Raw genomic sequence first — 22,084 nt, 5'->3', positions numbered from 1 at the left:
TATATCCCACAATATAGATTGCGATATACCTAACTACAGTATTTATAATTTAGCCATTTATGAAAAATATTTAACTATGTAAAAGCATACGATTAACAATGTTGGAATATGATGATCTCAAGACTGAGAATCATACACGCAATTATCACTATGAGAATTACTATAACTATTACATAATAGGCCAAGAAGCATTATCATGGTAGGTCAATCCGGTACAATACTCTTTAACATAAACTTATGTGTTGACGTGACATCACATATCTATAAAAACATATTTTCATCAATCAAAGCATATATTAATATCAATGCATTATTGTTATTCAAGCCTACATTAATACTTGACTAAGCATATTTAAGAATAATAATATTATTCTTAAAATTTTATTGTTAGACAACTTATTTAATACATAAAATAATAACTAAAAATAATAAAAGTCGTGCCTTTATTAATAAACGAGCTAAATAAGTATGTAAATACAATCATCTCATAATTGGTCTTTGAGCATATTCTAACAATCAAATTACCAATTTTCAATCAAGTACTCAAAAAATATAAAATTTACAAACACAAATAAATATCAATATCACATAAATATCAATTATACATTCCAAATTTAATTAAAATATTAATTATTTTTATTATTATTCAACCACCAAAACAAATATTACAATATAAATTTAAGCAAAAAATATAATTAATTTTTAAGCTCAAAATATTTAAAAACATTTCAAGCAATAAACACAACAAAACCCGCAATTAATTAAACATTGAAATCCAAAATTAACAAATAAAAATCACATAAATATAATTAACAACTAATTAAAGATTTAATTTTAGGTTGAATTGTTTGGATAAAAATATATATTACTTGGGCTAGAACTTAGGCAATAATCCAATTAATATAATAGAACACGATTTTTACAGATATTTTTATCAATCAAAATCGATTTCAAAATTAAAATAAAAAGAAAAATCATATTAAATCTATAATATCTAAATGAATAAAAACCATCCCAACATTATTTCTTGGTAAAAAATTAAAAGTTAAATTAAAAATTTGAGTTTTACACCTTAAGATTGTTAAAAAATTGGATTATTTAAAAGACCCTAAACCACTCACATAATAAGATAAACATTCGTGTCGTAATAAATTAACCAAATTGATCTTTTCTAAGTGTTATAACTTAGAATTTGACATGAATTATCCTGACCATATTCATAACATTGTTAATTCTTCAAGTTTTTTTTTTTAACTAAGATATACGTCTTTCGAGATAATAAAAAGAGACCTGATCAAACAGAATGCAAGCCCACTAATAGTCCACCATGTCAGCCCCATCACCATCTCCACTGTATTCCTATTCCACCCATTTAACCCCAAAACAGAGACTATCCCATCCATCGGTTGTAACGTAATTCAATCAGATAGTATCAATCATCACATATAGAATATTGTGGTCATGGTATTCCTCCAACATTAACTTCCATTTCAACACAGTTAGACGGGGATTCACAACAGTCTGGCCATTCTACGTTATTCATACATACCAAAAAAGTCACTTCTCCATTGCAGATCAAAAGATCAAACAACCATCCCCACTATTTCCTTAACACAAGCACCGAACTAACATCCATGTATTCACAAAGATAAGTTACTGATTACATATAAAACCTAAAGTGACTTCCTACACATTTGTTCTAAGCAGCCGCCTTCTTGGCCTTTTTAGCCGCAGGTGACTTGATAGATTTAGGCTGCTTCGGCTTTGCTGGAGTTGATTTCTTCTTGGCCCCGACTCTCTTTGTTGGCTTCTTTGTCGCCTCAGCTTTCTTCGGCTTCGAAGCTGGCTTAGCTTTCTTCTCCGTCTTAGCTTTCGTAACAGGGGCTCTCTCTTTTTTGCCGGCTTCGGAGAGCTTGTAAGAGGCCTTGATCTTTATCAGCTTGCCTCTGGCAGCTGAGTTTTTAAGCTGAAGACCTAAGATTTTCCTGAAATTCGCTGGAAGCACCGCCTTGTGCTTCTCTTCCATGTATTTCGCTATAGCGTACGGACTTGATCCACTCTTCTCTTTCAAAGCCAAAAGCGCCTCCTTGATCATCTGCACAACACTCCACTCTTAATTTAACTAACAAAAAAAAAAAAAACCCACACAAACGATGTTAAAAAATAAAAAAGTGAGTACCTGAAAATAAGGAGGATGTGCTGCGGATTTGGGTTGTTTAGGCTTTTTCTCCTTTGGAGCTCTGGGTCTCTTCTCCTTCACAAGCTTTTCCGCCGGCTTTGGCTCCTCTGCTGCCGCCGGCTGCTGCTGCTCAGTGACTGGAACTTCAGGTTCAGCGGTGGCCATTAATGATCACGGTGACAATAAAAACGGTTTTGCTTTGATATGCCCCGTGGAAATGACAGGAAGGAGAATTTATAGCGAGGTCGGGATCTATGTCAAAAGAGAGTGGCGTTCTAGGATTGGTTTTTCAAGAGACCTGGGGATTGCCAACGTGGAATAAGAATCATCGAGGCGTACACGCGGAATGAAATCGAAGCGTTAATATAGTCGGCTATTTATAGTGCCCAAAAGGGATTAAGATGTTCGCAGCCGCTTTGGGATTGGGTGTGAAAGCAAGGCCAGGTTTTGGTTTTGTTTTTGGTTACTCCTGATCGGGTGTGTTTTCTGAGTGATTTTTATAGCTTTTGTTAATGGGGATTACCACTGATTTTTCACATGAAAATTTAGTCAGATTAAAGCTAATAGAGAGGTTATTACAATGTGATTTAAAGGAAGTGAAATGGACAGAATTTAAGGGTAATTTGAAGCTGTTGAAGACAAACAGTTCTCTTCATTCTTTCTTCCTTCACATCTCCTCACCATTAACAATGTCGTTAACAAAAGAATGGGCTATTGGATGATTTTGTCGGATGTATACCAACAGAAAAAAGAAAAAACTTCAACTCTCACCAATGCTGACTCCTTATTGACAACTCCAAGCATAATTTTAGTTAAATTTACTCTCTAAACTAACTTTTAACCTAATTATTTCATTGGCTCATCTTTCCCAAACTCTATTTTTTTTTTGGTGTAAAAAAATAAACATTACATTACATTAACTTAAAGCAAATGGAATCTCCCGTGGCACTTCTTCGAATAAAACCAAGCCTTCCTCGCTATCAAAAGCCATTCTGGTAACGCAATCGGCATCTTTATTCTACTCTCTAAGAACATAATTCAGAAACCATTGTTCAATATTCGTCAACAGTTGATGAATTTGTCTAATCAAAGCAGAGTTCGAGGATTTCCTGAATGAGTCTTGAATAGCTATAACAACCTCCACAGTATTTGTTTAAATCAACACGCTCTCATAATTTCGACTCTACAAAATGAACAAGTCAATGTAGATTCCCCATAATTCTGCATTGAACACTAAGCACTTCCTCAAACATCTATTGAAGCTTAAAATCCATTTACCTTCATGATTTCGCAAGACTCCTCCAAAAGTAGCATTACCAGTTCCCATTTTAACAACACCATCTGTATTTAGTTGAACCCATTTATCCTTCCAAGGAATCTCCATCCTTACTTGTTGACTTTTTAAGTAGACTTTTGTTTTGTACTAATCTATATTGCTTCGCCCAGTTATAAGATATTTTGATAATCTCATTAGCACTACGTTACATACCTTGGAAAATAAAGAGATTTATGTTCTTTTATATATGCCATGCAAGGAGGCCAAAACGACTTTTCCATTCCACATCCATAACTCATCTCTTCCGATCCTTGCTTTGAGTGGGGTATCTAAACAATATTCATTGCCTTTCCTTGCCCGTGTGGAATCATGCTATTTCCAAGTCGCTGAGGAAGAAGAAGTATCGATATGCCGAAAAGCAGATGCTCGTCCAATCAGTCCAAGCATAGACAGATCCTAGTGCTAGTGTGAGATCGCCCTTTTGATGGTGAATGTCGGAAATGCTGTTTTTAGATGAATGCTCTGCGCACATCCAATTCTTCCTTCTAAGAGTGCATTCGATTCGAGTCAACTATACGAAAGTGAAGTTCCTTGCGAGAGGTAAGGTAAGTTCTTAGGAATCGATTGAATCACAGGAAAGATCAGGAATAGCCCTTTAGGTTGCAACTCCTTCTAAGACAACTAGTCTTGGCGAGAGGGATTAACCTGATTGACCTCTTATTGTCCCTGGGGCGGATGGGATTGATTCTAAACCCGCTTCTGAGAAGTCCGAATAGAAAGGCATTCCTCCTTTCTTGATTCAATTCCTTAGCGCATCACCCTTACTGGTCGCAGTAGAAAGGACGGTATTCGTATACTGATTGCACCTACCAGGCAGGAGGGATTGGCTTAAGACAGGAATGTTTGACTTAACCATTCCTTGACTTTCTTTGTCCGATGAGAAATGCGAAACGAAAGAAGGCTGGGAAATTAGATCCAACTCTTTCTCTCCCCGGAGAGATGAATTGATATATCTTTCTCGGATCATAGGTCGGGACTGACGGGACTTGAACCCGCAACTTCCGCCTTGACAGGGCGGTTCTCTGACAAATTGAACAACAATCCCTGGTCTACAACCTTCAAATTCTTTTCTCCTCACCTACTTCATTTGAAGCCGTTGGAAAAGAATAACGACAGCCCCTGTTTATTTGGCAAATTATTCGCAAACCACTCATGTAAGCTACCTGAAAAGAACCCCCTTTGTTTCTCTATAAGGATTACCTGCAGCCAGACCTCTTTAGCCTTAACACAATCTCAAATCGCATGTAAAGTGTCTTCAGATTCCATACCACACAGTGTACAAGATCCACCATTTCCAATACCTCTCATCATCCTTTCCACATTTGTTAACAGCCTTTGCTTCAGCACTAGCCAAATAAAAAACCTGACTCTTTGGGGATCTTAGAATTTCCACGGGATGTTCCAAGTTACGTCTTTTGGATCCCATGCCATTTCCCTTAACTTCCAATAAGTGCTCTTAAGGGGAAAAGAACCCTAATAAGTGCCCATCCAAACAATCTTATCAAGACTTGGCGTAGGATACAGTGGAGGAATACTTACAATGCGTTAAATAATCGTCTCTTTAGTCCAAAAAGGGAAAAGATCAAGATTTAAAGCTCCACTTTCTGTGACCAACTCCTTAAGGGTACACTCTAAATCGAGATGACCATGAGATGAAATCTATTTAACCAAAGGTCCAACACCCGGAACCCATGGATCTTGCCAACATCTGATCTCATTACCATCGCCAATAGACCCGTATAAGTTTTCTCTTAATAAAGGCCAGATATTAGAGAGGGCACGCCATAAGAACAAGCATTTTCTTCGTTCAATATTGTCAGGTATACCTTCCTTCATTCCATACTTTGACCGGAGGATTCTAACCACAAGGATGAAGGATTAGCTACCACATTAAACCCAATTTTGAACATAAATGAAGTATTGTGGTCTCTCAATTGCCTTATCCCAAAGCCTCCGCAGGTCTTAGGCTAACAAACTGAATTTCAGCTTACCAGCGCCAATTTCTTCCCCACGCTAGAAGATTCCCAAATAAAACTCTTGGCAATGTGCTCAATTTCCTCGCATATTTCAACAGGAATCATCATAGATTGCATGAAGTAACTGGGAATAGAGAGCAAAACAGATTAGGCTAGTGTTACTCTACCTGCTAATGAAAGTTTTCTAGCATCCCAATGTTGCAACTTATTCCGAACTTTGTCGACTACAAACCTTAGTAAACTATTGGTTACCCTTTCGTGAAAAAGAGGCACCACCAAGTAGGTTCCAAGATTTGACACAGTTTGAAAACCAAGGACTCTTCTAAGCCTTTCTTTAGTTTGCTCGTAAACTGCATGAGAGAAAAATACATTTGACTTTTCCACATTAATTTTGTGACAAGAAACTCCACAAAACTCCTCCAAGATATCCTTAATTCTCCTAGCCTAATCAATATATGTCTGCCCAAATATAACTAAGTTGTCGGAGAAAAAGAGATGAGACAATGCTAGACCTGACCAAGAAATATGGATGGCACTCCATTCTCTTGAATTAACTAATACTTTGATATTATGTCCAAGTCACTCCCTACATAGGACAAAAAGCTATGAAGACAAAGGACACCCCTGACGAATACCTCTATGGTACAAAACTTTTCTGTTAGGGTCCAATTCCATAAGACCTGTATAGAAGAACCAGAGATGACAGACATAATAACATTACAAAGGAAATCAGGTATACCTGCAGCTTTCAATGAGGCGTCAATAAACTCCCAACTGACTTTATCGTAAGCTTTCTCAAGATCAATTTCATTGTCATCCACTTCCTACACTTTTGTATACATCTCATGGAGTGGATAATTTTTTGTACAACGATGATATTATTCATGATGTTCCTTCTGATTGTGAACCTTGCTTGCTCTAGAGTTATGATCTTAGGAAAAACAACTCTAAAGCGATTTGCAATCACCTTCATAACTAATTTGTAAAGGACCGTGCATAAATTGATTGGTCTGAAATGGGAAAAACTCTTAGGACTACTGCTCTTTGGAATAAGGACAATTAGAGTGTTATTCAAGTTTGAATCAATAGCTTGTCTATCAAAAACCTTTTGAATCCACTCACACACAACATCTCTAACTATATTCCATTGGCTCTAAAAGAAAAAAAGCATAAAACCCGTCACTTCTAGATGTTTTTAACTGAGTCACATTGAATAAAGCTTTCTCGATTTCATTCCTTAAAATCGCCTTGCCCAAAAAGAGAATATCACTAAACTCAAGCTTTGAAAAATTATTAGGTGGCAGATCTCTCATTCTAGTGGGGTGTTCCCCAAAAAATTTTTGGAAAAAAGTAATCACCTACTATTGTTAAATGGTTTCATCAAAGATCCATTCACCCTCCTCATTTTTAAGAGCCGAGATTTGATTATGCTTCCTTATCTGTAAAGTGCGTTTGTGAAAAAATGTGGTATTACGGTCCTTTAAACTCAACCAATCGCACTTAGCTTTCTACTTCCAGAGTAATTTCTCATGATGAAGAACTCCTTTTAGATCATCTCTTACTTTCATTTCTAACAAGCTAGACTGTCAAAACTTGTGCTTTCTATATCCTTTTGAATACGTGAGAGCTTCCTCAAAAGTTATTTTTTACGAACACCGAGATGACCATAAACAGACTTATTACAGGATTTATACTAGAGGTAAATTGAGCAATAAAGTCCATCATATTCCCATCGATTTTCCAGTTATCTCTGACAAAGTCAGGAAACCTCAGATGGTCAACCCAACCTGCCAATAATCTAAAAGGTCTACCTTTAGGCAAGCTTCTTATTGGTTTTAAGGACAGAAGAGGAAGCCTGTGATCCTATTTCAGTTTCGGAAGATGAGTAACTGTGCAATTAGGAAAAGTGTTAACTATCGCGCCATTTCCAATTTCTTTATCAAAGCGTTTAAAGACTCCTCATCTATGTCAAGTAAATGATGGTCCTTTGAAGCTCAACAGACTCTATTAAATCACCAAATAGGGGACACCTTTTACTATTTCTGCGATCAACTATTTTATCATCAAAGGATAATTTCGTATTAAAGTTTCCAATAGTAAATCCAAAGATATCTGTAGAAAGAAATGCCCAATTTTAACCCCTCCTAAATTTTTTTTCTGTTTTTGGCTATAAGGGCTACTGTAGACAAAAGCAACATAAATAGGTTGGGAAAATCCACCCTCAAACATTAGCACTAGAATAAATTGAGAATGATTATACATTATATCTACTCGAACTGAATCTTTCCAACCAATCCAAATACCTAAAAAAAAAAAAATTAATAGCCTCCACTAGATGTGAATACTGAAAACCCAATTTCGCAATGGTTATATTTGCTTTAACACTACTAACTCATATTTCAAAAAAACCCCCACAATATCAGGCTTATATTCAAAATTTTATTTAAAAAAAAGAAAGAAACTTAACACTAGCACAACCCTGGCAATTCTAAGTGAAAATAGTCAAATTCATAATTGCAAACAAGGAGATGAAAACTGACCTTTTACTACTCAGTGGAGCCTAATTCCTTAACCGGTAAGTCTTCCATACTGGAAGAAACCTTGCTCAAATCTTGTTCAATCTAAGAATTAATTAAATCCATCATTGAATTCATTGCATCAGCCACGGGCACTCGAGATAAACCAATAACCTTGAAACGGTCTCCACGCTCTCGAATAACCCTATTGAGCTTCCTCCCATTCCGGCCATGCTCAAATTTATTACCAAAACCACGTCCTTTAAAGCCCTGTTTAAGATTTGTTTTTTTTGACAAAAGAGGCACTACCCGAATTATTAATAATGTTGGGATCACCAATTTCCCTAAAAATGATAGTAGTATACTTCCTGGGATGCAAAACACTCGGGCTAGTAACCACTTCCTTTTCAAGCGTATCGTCAAATATGGGGTTAAGACACAACAGAGTACCTGTAGGTACCTTACCAGAAGTGGTAAAAAAATTATTAATAACACCAGCAGTAACCGATTCCCCAAGCTGAAATTTGAATCCCCAATATGGCCTATACATTTGCATCCCTGTTGTGGAATAAGAGACGACAAATCAATTCCTTTAACACCACCTGAATTATCCTTGAGGCTTTCCACATTAATTAGCCCAGATACAATCGACCCAGCCTCATTAATAGGCTTTTTTCCAATTGCCTTTCCCACCCTTTCAATACCCAAATCCATCGACCCATTCTTAGCTGGTACCCTCTCATCATTCGAGTTTATAATCCCTGACCCATTTACTAAAGAAGAACTTGCTTCAATAGCTTTTAAGCTCTTGCTCCCCACTTTAGCCCTAACTTGAGACCTCTAATTGTTCTCCAAAGAAACCCCTAAAGACCCTTTAGACCATTCCTAATCACCTTTCCATTTTCATCAACTTCTTCAATGCCATCGTTAACATTTGATAATGTCGAGAATCTAGATCCTATGATCCCCTGCCCTTGATTTTTGGTCCTTTGATCCCGTTGCGCCCTTCTATTACGCCGAATTTTCCTTTCCACCTGCATCCAGGGGTGGAAACTTGAGGAGTCGACAGACTTTTCTGCGTCTGTGGTCAAGGTTGTCTCCATCAGTTCCTTCTCTTCCCCCTGTGTTGGCCACCCATCTTTGAAAGGGCATAGGTCCTTCACATGCCCATAACAACTGCAGGTATAGCATATTGTCGGTAAAGACTCATATTCGACCCTTTGAATCTCACTGTTAATCCGAATACGAGAAATAAGTGGCTTATCGATGTTAACATAGACGACCATTCGGGCAAAATGCCCCCTTGTTCTGCTTCTGATTTTGAAGTCTAGTTTAGACACTTTCCCAACTAGACCACTAATTTCCCCAAGAATCACTGATTGTACATATGCTTGGAAGTCCAGGAAATCTAGTCCAAGTTAAAACCATTTTCGGGAAGGGTTGCATCGGGTTAAAGTCCGTTGTCCATGGTTGAACGATCAAATATTGACCATAGATTATCCATTGCCCCTGATAAAGAACCTTTTTGAAATATTCAACACACTGAAATTTTACCAGAGAGTACCCATTCTCAATGTCCATTAGTTGAAAAGGTTTAGAAGTCTTCCATAAATATCTAACCCGATTATGTAAAGTGACGTGACCAATATTTTGACCTAACAATTTGACCACTACAGTCAACTCCATGTTTTTTATTAGAATCTATTGAATGTGATCGGAGAAACTAATCGACGGGACTCCATCAATTGAAGATTTTATAATGTCTCCCTCTAAAAGAACCAATCTTCATTATCTTCCACCACAGTTAGACTCGTATCCTTCTCAGACCCTCGCTTCCTTTCCTCAGAACCTTGTCCCTCCATGATACAGGCATAGCCGGAGCTAAGTCAATTGCCATATCTGAATCTGAAGGCTCACCTTCACCACCATCTTTGAAGCATACTTTCTTTGTGCTTCGACCATTGAGAGCAAGATCATCGCCACCAACTCCGTCACTCATGTTTTCCCTAAATATACCAAACTCTAATTTAATTAGTTCATGTAATACGTTATTGAGATAAAAAAAAAATAAACCAACGCATACAATCCTTCTTTTTCATTTCTGCTACTACCAAAATTCAATCAAGTCCAATATTTAATGATTTCACACTACTGGCATTTAAGGATAATTTTAAAGCGGTTGAAGAGAAAACAACTTCATGATGATCCCCTCACAATAAGCAATCTCATTAAAACAAAAACCATACCATGAGCTGCCTGCCTATGTGGATGATTTTGTTGGATACATACCAGCACAAATGGTAACTCCAAGTAGAGCTGGCAAGCACTACTAAAAATGAGAGTTCAAAATTATATGCATCAAATGATATTTATTATTAACAAACATATAATTTTAAGAGAGATCCACTTTATACAAAACTAAAAGTTTTACACCTTTTTTTAGTCCTTGATCACATTTAAATCTTCATCTCCCCTTAACTTTGAGATCAACATCAAAATCCATCTCTATTTATCTTCTTTTACCATTTAATCTAACTTTTTTAATATCCAATTAAATTATTTAATTCTCAAGGTTTTTTTTTTTATGAATTTTCACTTGAATGTTTTGAAACATTGAATATGAAATCTGGCCAAAAGTAATCTTAAGTTGTAGAATCATTGTGTATTTAAATTTTACTAGTAAAAAAAAGTCATTAAAATCCTTCTAAAATGGATGTCTTAGCTTCTATAACTTCAAATAATTTTAAAGAAGTAGCTATGAGGCGAAATGAGTGGTAATTGTTGAAAAGGAAGATAAATATAGATTAATAATGAATTTCTCTCCTAAAAAAAATGAAATTGTGTTGCATTGTTTTACTGGAAAGTGGGAGAAATTTTTTTGTCTGCAATTAACAAATGTTGATGTTGATCTATATGTTTTCATAAATGAGAATGTTAAATCTCTTAAGTAATGGGATGATGATGACCTTAAAAGAGAGAAAATATAAAAATAAGGCGTGTTTTAATTAGAATAATGTTTTAATCATTTAATTGTGATCAAGGATTAGAAAAAGGTGTAAAACTTTTAATTTTACACTGTTACAACTAAATCCCTTACTTCAAATGATATTTAAAATATATTACAACATTTATCTAAAAATTAATATATGACTATTAAAATAAGTTTTAGATTAGCATATAAAATTTAATTTTTATTCTATAGGACTTAAAAATAAATTTAAAATTAAACAAATTTTTCCTAATTTTGTAGTTAAAATTTGTAATGAGTAAAAATTAGAATTTGAACTTGGGCAAAAATTAATCTCTCAAACTTTAAAAATATAATAATAACAATAATAATAATAATAATAATAATAATAATAATAATAATAATAATAATTAATCCCTACTTTCTTTTTATTCAATTAGGTATTTAAACTTTAAAATTGTTAACAATTAAATTTAATAATTAAAAGGTCTTTTAGATGTATTTTATAATTTTTAATAATTTTTATAAAATCTTACAACATTTTATATATATATATATTTCTATTTTTAATAAAAATTTAAATTTAATAACTTTTATTTATTTATTTTATAATTTTTGTTATATGTCACGATGTGATTGTAACACAAGGTGATTTTAATTGAAAAAGTTAGAGACAATTAACTTTAATGATCAACTATTAAAGTTAACAGTTAAAAACCTTTTAAATACATTTTAACTGTTCAAGTACCCAAATAATTAAAAAAAACTTAATTACCTTTAAAAGAAGTTAAAAATCTATTTAATATATTTTGAAAATTTAAATCTCTAATTAAATACAAAAATTGACTTAATTACTTTTCTAAAAATATTTGAAGATTTTCTACGCCCTAAAATTAAGAAAAAACACCCAACCAATTCAACATTTAAGCGATGTTGGTACTTTCCCATAATCATAATGGACTTTGATTTCTGAAAATACTCTTGCTGAAAATGTGATTGTCAAAATCGTAAATTACAATATTTAGTGCCAATGAAAAGGTGTTAATTAAAATTTTAAAAATATTACATTATATTTTATTCACTAAACGCTTTTATTAGGAATTTGATGTTATTTTCAAAATCATACTCATCAAATAAAATACAAATTTTATTAAATTTAAAACTTCCAAATTATATTTATTATTAACTAACACACAATTTAATGTATTTCTCTTTAAATAATATTTATCTATTTTAAATAAAAAATACACTTACCTCAAAATTAATATGTAATTAAATTTAAAATAATTTATATGTTTAATATATATTTAAATTAGAATATAAATTTCAATTTTATAGTACTTAAAATCAATTTAAAATTAAATATTTTAATGATTTGTCTCAAAAGGGTTTTAAAGAAAAATTACAATCAAAGCTTCTATCAAAATCAAAGGAGAGGAGAAGGAGCTAAGTATCTAACCTTGAACCTCATATCAATAGAACTGGAACCCAAGTTATTACCATTTGACTAGTAACTTCTTGACCTCAAAAGTATATTTTTAACTTTCCAATTACATGAAGATGCTACTTTCTCACCTTTATTCAAAGGGATCACATAACATAATTGAAAGAAAGTAATTTCAAAACAAAGCTACATTCTCAATATATATATACTTTTTAACAGACATCAAACATAAAAATTACTCTCCTACCAAGTAAATTACTTAAAAATTATTATTTTTCAATCACACCAAATCCCCTGTTAGATTTAATAATCCAAGAATATAGAGAACAATGACTTAATATCTCTTGATTCTAGTCAATAATAATGATAAAACATGCATAAATGCAATAGTTTGGCTCCTATTACAACTCACCGCTCATAGACAAGAATGGAACTCAAACTTTCAGGGATGAGAAAGGGAGCTACATGCGTCTTGTTGACAATTAAAATTTCCATAAAAAATGCAGCCTTATCATTTGACAAGCTGCAACTCGTCCGGAAACCTAAACTACTGTGGCAACTTAAAATGCAGTACTTGCAAAAATTCACCAAATCCAAAACCAGCTTCCCAGACAACAGTGCATGCAAAAATCTACTTCCACTATTTCCTAAATAGAACTTTCACAACCATAAACGAAAACAACAGAGAAAACAGCAGACTAACCAGAAAATAGTCTAGAACTGAAATGCAAAGAACTACCGTACCACCATAACCGATATGTTAGACTCCACGGCATATTCCAAAGGCAAATAGATCACACAATAACTACATCCACTCCACAGATTCGTTAATTATTCAAATTATTATAGATTCCCATGATTGGCAATCCTAGAAGACTGGAAAACTTCCATTAACAGTATCATGTAAATGTAAGCATCTTCCTTGCAACAGATTGAACAAGCAAAACAAAGTGTTTATCAACCATCATGCCCACTGACTACCACAAGACTAATGTACCATGTAACTGACAAATTGTATATGTAAAATGTGCCTCGTCATAATGAACTGTAAAGACATTTATATTGACATTTTCGTCATTTGTTTCCCTTCCACCTACTATTTGACCTCAAAAACAACTTTTATGTCATCTGAAACATCTCATATTCACATTAAACCAGCTGCCCTACACATCCATATTGTCACTTAAGATGCAAGCAATTGACCTATGAGAACTGAAAACTATTAAGAATTAAATCAATATAAGCAGAGAATAGCAAATTCCCACTATTGGTTTGAGAAATCATCAACGCAATTGCAAATTGTTAAGGGATGAACTGGTAACTATTTCTTGAATGAGCAGATAGAACTTAAAAAATGCTGCAAAATATCCATTTCTTAACGGCAGAGATGATTCCACAAGTTTCTCTCCTCACAAGAAACAGCCACCTGCAACACACACACACAAAACAAAAAAAAAAGAAAAAGGAAGGAAAACCCCTCCAATCTATAGCCCGAATAATAGTTAATATCCCTAAAAGAAACAGAACCGAGTTATTTTCTCTTTTTGTGGTTTAAGCTGGTAATAGATCTCTTAAATTGCATATATGATCTGATCCTTAATTCTGATGGCCACTTAGAAATGCCTGAAACTTAAAGATTGCATTAGCAATTCAATCATCTAAAGTAAAAGTGCAGAGATCTATCCACAAAAACTGCAATTACTTGCATGCAGACCAATATATTTCCAGATCAATACACTATCAGTAAGATAAACGAAAGCTGAAGATCTTTTTAAAGCCACCACCAGTGAGAGATGCAAACCGTCTCACTAGAAAATCAATTTCAGTTTCAGCCCAATAGGAAATTAAAGATTTATTCGAGTAAATAGAATACCAAAATTTCTCTCTAAAAGTAATGGAAGATCAACCTCTTGAAGATTTGTTCTCCTATAAAGTTGGGATCGAAATCAGAAGTTCTTCTGTATAAACCTTTGTATAAGTTGCAGATACAAATAATACATAAGTTTAAGTACCTAAGAACAGAAAGAGATTAGACGTATGATAGGCGGACAAATCCAACCTTGATTCATACAGATGAAGGATGATATCAAGATCAAAAACTATCACCACAAGTAATCATGTGCCAATCCCATCCATAAAAAACTCCCAAACAGAATTTATATTAACATGATTCGTATATGTCATGTATACAAAGTATACACCTCATCCAGCTCCTGAAATCTTCAAAAGACACCACCGATTTCTCAATAGTGATCTAAAGTTTTAACTTCAGAATCTCCATTAATAGAATCATAAACTTAGCATGAAACCTTCCACTTTAAGAAATAATTTCCAAACAGATGCTTAACATATATGGAGATTTATGAATAATGCTCATCAGTCAATATGTTCTGTCCATAATCTCAAAAATTAGCATTCTAGGAAATCTTTTTCCATACTACAGCACAATAAATTGTATCAGAAACCCTTGATCTCCATGGTACATGATTTCTTGATTAAGTTCTTAATAGACCACCTACACACACTAGACATATCATAATTTATTTTCTACTAAAAGTTAATAGAAAGGGGAAAGAGATCAAAATAGGAGGTAGGAGCATGAGGAAATGCAGGATAAGAAAACAGAAAACAGAAAGAAGTTAAGGCAGGTTCAACGACTTTTTTCAAGTAAGCCTCTGTCCTTCCCAGTGAGCTGCATCTGCATTTCCAGGCCCACCAAGACAAATTGAGCAAGAGCTTCTAGAATATTAGCAAAACTCAGTATTCGGTTTAAGAAAACAAATAATGTCAAGCAATTGAAATTACCAACAGTTCTTGAGCCTGCTACTAGTAGCTGCCTCCATAGGAATGATCCCGATAATACGGGGGATATGCATCATACTATAACAAAATGAAATAATTGGCCATCATGAAATTGTTAATTGAATATTTAAATGCATTAACAGGGAGCTATGGGTTGATTACTCACATCAGAAACAAAATAATCATGGGAGTAGAGACCACTACCAGCTGCATGATGAGGATCTAAAGCACATAGCCACATGAATGAGTGATATGGTAAAAACAGATTCACAGGAGCAGCAAACAAAAGAAACATTAGCAGAATGAAATACACACCACGATGGCGGGTTTCATGAAATGTAACTTCTGGATAAGGATGATCCATTCGAGGACGGAATCTAGGAGGCTCCATGTATTCAGGATCATGGTCCTAAGAGCACAGTCAAAGGTTCAAACAAAAAACAAATGCCGGGACAGCAGAATGTAGATATGGTAGGAAAATTAACACTTACTGTCATATAAAATGGCCTCTTCATGCTATGTGCACTTTCATCATAATAATAAGGGTCATCATATTGCTGCCCCCCATAAGGTTGATCAAAGGCTCGTTGAGGAGAAAACGGTTGCCTCCTAGGCGGAGCATGCTCCCTCCATGCCCTTTCAGGGCCATCATACCAAGACCTACGCAAATTATATCTTGAAGGGCTAACAAATGCGGCAGCTCTACTGGGTGTGCGATAACCATCCCCATAAGAGCCCCTCCTTCCACCTGCTTTGGTGTAATTAAATACGTCAAGTTCTAAACTGTACAATGCAAGATCCTTATTTGTATAAGTTGCATGACTTGCATCTGTAGTTTAAAGATAGAAAGCTAGATGGAGCAATAATTAATTGGTTTAAACCTTTACCCATAACTTGCTGCCGATGGAACTCAGAATATCGATTGTCAAAGTCATGCTCATTTGTACTAGTTCGACCACGTTCATTTTGATGGTAATACCGGCCATGTTGGAAACCTTTCGAGTTAAAGCGATGTCCAACCTGGCCAACGGTTCTCCCTATAAGAAAATAATTTGTAAGTAACAAAAATGCACAGACAACAACATATATCTATTTCCAAAATATAAATGATTACCAAATCTTGAAAATGTGCCATTGCCACCACTTCCAATTCGAAACCCACCAGACATTCCCCCCTTAATAGCTTGTGTTTTAGGCATAGGGTTCGATAGCCTTGCTCTGACTTTTGCCTACAGGAGAAAGAGCAATTTTAATACATTAAAAATATATTGATGGAATTCAAACACAAAAGGGAGGTGACACGCCATGTCTTTATAATGTTCTAGTGATGTTCTTGACAAGCTACACATTTTCTAGAAACATCGTAAAGGATGAGTATTCTACGGTACTTGTATGCCTGACAAGTGGTGTGTAATCATATCTATTCATCATAGCAGGACCATTCCAGGGTTCCTTTTCAAGTGTGCTTAGCATCTTAGCTAGCTTGACTGGTGCAACAAAGGTTTATGCCACAATCAGTCTTATCAAAAAACAAAAAGGAAACAAGAAAAAAATTTGTGCAACAACACTAAATATAAAAGAAAATGTTTTCTAGAGAGGGCCAGGCTAAGGAAATTACTATCAAACTATATATGGTACCTTTGAGCTCCCATCACCCAGTTGTGTATTATTCACACCATCTACACAAGCTGTAGCAGCTTTATGGGTGGAGAAATCAACAAATCCAAAGTCTTTTCTCTTAGCAGTTGACATGTTCCGGGCCAATACAATTCGCACTATCTCTCCATAACCTTTGAGTTTTTCCCTTACACGATCTTCATCCCAATGAGGAGGAAGTGAATCAAGAAATACAGTTTTTACTGTGGCCATTATCTCTGGATCAGGCTCCCGCAACGGTTCAGCAAAAGCTACTTTAGCAGTTCTCTCAGGGTGTCCAAATACAACATCAGGCTTCTGTAGTCTCTTGTATGCAAGCATTGCATCAGCATGGCAAGAGAACTCTAAAAATGCAAAACCACGGCTCAACCCTTCATGTTGAACATCTGGGACAAGAGTAATATTCTCAACTCCTTCAATACCATACACTTTAAGGTTTTGTTTGATCTGTAAAACAAGAATATAGCAAGAGTAAGCATACAAATTAAGATAATGGCCATGCAATAAATACCATTATATGCTCACAGCTTCTTTTGTCCATGTATTGCAAATATTTCCCAAAAACAATGTGTCATTGTCTTCACTAGGTGCCGTCCCACATCGTTTCCCACAAATCTGCGAACTGGAAAGTCAAATTTAGTTGATGAATGGACAAAGCAAATACTATAACTAATACTTACAACCGGGTTCTTCATTTCTAACAAGGCATGCTTTGCATGTTCTTTATTTGAAAATTTCACAAAAGCATATCCCTTATTCTTGTTGGTTATCGGATTCTTATGCAACCTAACTTCAACCACCTCACCAATTTTCTCAAAAACCTGTCTCAAGTCCTCCTCAACAGCATCTCGATCCAATCCACCAACAAAAATCTCACACTCTTTCTTAATTTTATGTTCTTTTGCAATAGCAGTTAGTTCTTTGCACTCCTCCTCCAATGCCTCAGTTTCTTCAATAGGGTCATCTACATCATCATCTGCAAGTACTTCATCATCGTGGTCCCCAAAGTCCACTCTGTCACTGTACTCAAACTCATCATCGAAACTGCCATACCTATCTTGTTCCATTTGCACATCTTCTCCACTCAACTTATCTTTCCTGCCTTCTTTTACATTAAGGTCCACAATTTTGCGATCTGTCCCGCTTACTAGAAGTGAATCCTCTTTAGCTACATACTCTTCAATGCTCCCATCACATGGTACTTTCTCCTCCAGTTTGGACTTTCCAGTTTCTTCAATTTTTTCTCTTTCTTTTACCTTTTGGTGCTCCATTTCTACCTTATTTGGTGATTCCAAAACCTTCTCATTGGCTGTTCCCTCAGAATTCACTACGGAGACAGCTTTCCCTTTCGCAGAAACAGCACGTTTAGGTCTTCCAGGTGTTCGCTTTGAAACTAATTTAGTGCCTGGTGTAGCTTTGCTCTCCGGTGTCAGTCTTGTAGCTTCAGGTGATGACTTCACTTCTTCAACTATTTCAAATTTAAAATTCATAAAAAGGAAAATCAATTTGAACAGAAACATTTCACAGTCCAACATCAAAAGCAAAATCATCAAACAGTATTACCAATATAGCTAAGCATACGAATTTTAAATTATATAGCAGTACTTACTAACCTGCTGATCCTTCAAGATTAGAATCAGAGCCGTCGATAATCACAGTTGAAATTTCATTTTTCTCCATTTGCTTCGCTTTAGCAGCGGAGGCCTGCTTTGTTCCCGCCGTTTTCAGAGCCGTGGATTCCGCCGCAGCAGCTGTACATCCCGATGAAGTTTTCGCAGCAGACTTCCTCGTCGGCGGCGTCTTTCTTGTAGTCGCCGGTTCGGCTGTACCCTGATTCCGGATTCTCATATTTCGAATAGAGTCGTTAAGTAAGATGGCTTAGCTTTCTTTGCCGTAAACTGAATTTGAAAACGCTAAAAAATTTGAGGAAAAACCATGAGAACAGAAGAAACAACCGAAGATTATAATGGATTTGATGAACAAAATAGGTACATGGTTCTGGTCAGACTAGAAGACGACCGTAAACTGATCAGGCTAGAACGCTGTCGTTTCCTGAGAAACTGCCACGTGCAAGTATAATCTTTTTGCAACCCGGATTTCTTTTCCGGGTCGTGTTGCCCATTAACCCGACTCTTACCGTCACCAAGCCTTTTAGCTTCCCAACATTCTCCTTTAAATGATTTAGTCGTCACGACGGAGCTAAGGCTGCCTTTAAATTTGCGGTGAAGTACAATAATAATTGTGAATGAAATTAAAAATATAAATGAGAGATTTATTTGGATTGAAACATAGTTATAGCAGTGAGATTTTCCATGAATTTTGCACTTCCCAAACAGCTTGCTGTGGTGAAGTTAAGAGTGAAAAAAGCACCCAAAATTGAAATGAACATTCAAAGGGGTCAAAGTATTTGAGTTGGATACAAATATCCACTACTTACCCAAAAATTAAATTAAAAATAAGATTATACTCGAAATCAAGTTGGAGTAACATAAGATTAGCTTGCAGAGAAGGCTACCAAAGTAGTCCATTAGGATTCAATGGTATTGTACAGGGAAAAATTCTGTCTACTCTGCTTTTTTTATGAAGCATGTATTGTTAAAGTTCTACATCTACAATGAGTGAAAATTCCCAGCTCAAGTCCTATTAGATTAGCATGTAAGTTTTCTTGAATTTTGCATTCATTACAGGCTTTTAGTTACTTGTTTGTGTCTTTGCCTCTTCTATTGGTTCAGTAAGCAGAAGATAATGAGAAAAAAACGGTGCATAGATTGCATTTTTAACCCTTAATTCGACATCAAATCGCAGCTTTGACTCATCATCGACATGATTCTTTTACCCTTAATTCTCAGTTCTTCATTGAGAATCGTGTTTATTTTTCTACCCAAAACAGCAAGTGTACTAACATTTGGGCTAGCAAAGTTTTGAATACAGATAATAGACAATTTATTTTTGGATTGAACGTGATGCAGTTGTAACGTGAAAGCAAAAGTTGCCCCCTGCCGACATCATTCAAAATCTTCACAAGCAGACAATGATGGTAACAATATTTGATTTTTAGTATCTTATTAGGCCATACATGTAGAACTCTTGGGACAAATACCACATGATCCAATGACTACGAAGTCTTGCTTTGACACTTAGCAATCAAATCTAGTGACACAAAAAACAGATCACAAGATGCACAAAGTTTCAATCAGATCTTGTACGTGCATCATACATTCAAAACTCAAGTGATGGGATCTAGATTCATTTCCAGAATTCTCATGGCATAATCAAACTTAACAGCAAATTTCAGGCTATCCTTGATCAAAATGAAAATATTTCAGAGTATCATCAATATGAAGGAACTTCTAGGAAATAAATGGATACATAAAACTTAAATTAAATTAAACATTTAAATAAATACCCTCTTCTTAAACACCAAATATATCATCAAAGAAGAAAATTTTGGATGGCACAGTAAATTAAGGCTGTTGTTGGGCATCCATATAACCAGCATCGACCAGTACTTTCTCCCTCTTAGCCAACTCGATATCTTCATCAACCATCATCCTCACCAATTGCTCAAACCCAACTTTGGGTTTCCACCCAAGAACTTTCCTTGCCTTACTTGAATCACCTTTCAGGTTATCCACCTCGGCAGGCCTAAAATACCTCTTATCAATCACAACATGATCTTTCCAGTTCAACCCAACATACCCAAATGCCACTTGCAAAAACTCCTCCACCGTATGCGATTCCTCCGTCGCCACCACGTAATCGTCCGGCTTCTCTTGTTGCAGCATCATCCACATAGCTTCCACGTAATCCCCGGCAAAACCCCAATCCCTCGAAGCTTGAAGGTTCCCCAAAAACAACTTGTTTTGCAACCCAATCTTGATCCTCCCAACGGCCCGGGTGATTTTCCGGGTCACGAAATTCTCTCCTCTCCTCGGGGACTCGTGGTTAAAAAGAATCCCATTGCATGCGAAAAGACCGTAAGCTTCCCTGTAATTCACAGTGTACCAATGCGCGGCGCATTTGGAAGCTGCGTATGGAGATCTGGGGTGAAACGGGGTATGTTCAGATTGCGGAGGAGGGGTGGATCCGAACATTTCGGACGATCCAGCTTGGTAGTACTTGATATGGGTCCGACCCGTGGCGGCGATATGGGATCTAACGGCTTCCAACAAGCGAAGAGCTCCCGTAGCCACCACGTCAGCTGTATAATCAGGGATCTCAAAAGAGACGGCCACGTGAGATTGAGCCGCCAGATTGTAAACCTCATCGGGTCGAATAGTATCGAGCCAGCGACGAAGCGAGGAAGCGTCGGTGAGGTCAGCGTAATGGAGCTTCATCCGAGCCTTGTGGGCGTTATGTGGATCAATGTAGATGTGGTTGATACGCTGCGTATTGAAGTTGGAAGAGCGGCGGATCAAGCCATGGACTTCATAGCCTTTGTTGAGGAGGAATTCGGTCAGGTAGGAACCATCTTGACCAGTGATGCCAGTGATCAACGCGATCTTGCGGTCAGGAGCCGCGTCGCCGTTGACAGAATGAGATCCGGATCCAGATCCGACCCTGGAACTGTTATTCTCGGTTGCCATTTCAGAGCTCGAACCTGAGGGGAAAAAGCTTTGACGGTGAAATTTCAATTTTTGAGATGAAAAGAAAAAGTGGAAGAAGCGCTTTGTGGTGCGTTTAAGCAATTGGTTGTTTATAAGAGTCGGGTGAGCCAGTTTAGGGAGGGGGACAACGGAGGATTAAATGGTCAATGAAGAAGGCATTAATATTCTATGAACTTACAAATTTGTCCTTGAGAAGTTAAATGCGCGGTGCAAATTGATTGGTTGGGTTTGTCTAATTGTCTGCCTGTTATTGGTTGATCAACAGAGCGGACTCTTGGCTAATTCAACAATTTTATTTTATGGACTTTTTAACGTAACACTACCGACGATGATGGAGGTCTTCATTACCATAAAATGCTTAAATCTAGATTTTTATGTATGATTTAAAATATTTTTGATGATTAAATTTTACAATTTTATTAATAACATTATTGATTTATTATTTTTAATCAATAAATTATTAATCATAGTTAATGATGTAATAAAAGTTTAATATGGTATATTATATCATTATTTTAAACGAAATTTTAAGTTAATTTGTACAATTAATCTTTAATTTTGATTTAAGGATGTAAAATTTTTATTTTAAAAAATAATTAA

General features: G+C 35.7%; 3 protein-coding genes across 4 annotated transcripts; all 3 read right to left on the bottom strand.

Annotated features, from left to right (window-relative positions):
- Positions 1-1,467: 1,467 nt before the first annotated feature.
- Positions 1,468-5,610, bottom strand: LOC108473578 (histone H1). Its single transcript, XM_017775237.2, has 2 exons — positions 2,180-5,610; positions 1,468-2,095 (listed from the first exon to the last, which is right to left on the bottom strand). Exons 1-2 carry the CDS (start codon positions 2,342-2,344, stop codon positions 1,700-1,702), a joined length of 561 nt encoding a protein of 186 aa, XP_017630726.1. The 5' UTR covers positions 2,345-5,610; the 3' UTR covers positions 1,468-1,699.
- Positions 5,611-14,747: 9,137 nt separating this feature from the next.
- Positions 14,748-19,106, bottom strand: LOC108473771 (uncharacterized). 2 transcript variants are annotated; one of them, XM_053021555.1, is made up of 11 exons: positions 18,491-19,106; positions 17,558-18,345; positions 17,403-17,492; positions 16,860-17,324; positions 16,336-16,450; positions 16,109-16,258; positions 15,713-15,969; positions 15,537-15,630; positions 15,388-15,443; positions 15,225-15,299; positions 14,748-15,158 (listed from the first exon to the last, which is right to left on the bottom strand). In XM_053021555.1, the coding sequence occupies exons 1-10, from the start codon at positions 18,723-18,725 to the stop codon at positions 15,246-15,248; spliced, it is 2,304 nt and encodes a 767-aa protein (XP_052877515.1). In that variant the 5' UTR covers positions 18,726-19,106; the 3' UTR covers positions 14,748-15,158; positions 15,225-15,245. The 2 variants fall into 2 exon arrangements, with proteins under 2 accessions (XP_052877515.1, XP_017631010.1); XM_017775521.2 differs by having other exon boundaries at positions 14,748-15,117.
- A 1,020-nt stretch (positions 19,107-20,126) lies between these two features.
- On the bottom strand, positions 20,127-21,796 carry LOC108474160 (GDP-mannose 4,6 dehydratase 1). Its single transcript, XM_017776079.2, has one exon. It carries the CDS (start codon positions 21,461-21,463, stop codon positions 20,342-20,344), a length of 1,122 nt encoding a protein of 373 aa, XP_017631568.2. The 5' UTR covers positions 21,464-21,796; the 3' UTR covers positions 20,127-20,341.
- Positions 21,797-22,084: the final 288 nt, after the last annotated feature.

This window comes from Gossypium arboreum, chromosome 11 (assembly GCF_025698485.1).
Source record: "Gossypium arboreum isolate Shixiya-1 chromosome 11, ASM2569848v2, whole genome shotgun sequence".
Classification (NCBI taxonomy): Eukaryota; Viridiplantae; Streptophyta; class Magnoliopsida; order Malvales; family Malvaceae; genus Gossypium; species Gossypium arboreum.
Note: the sequence above shows the minus strand (reverse complement) of the source record. Positions and strands in the feature narration are given on the sequence as shown.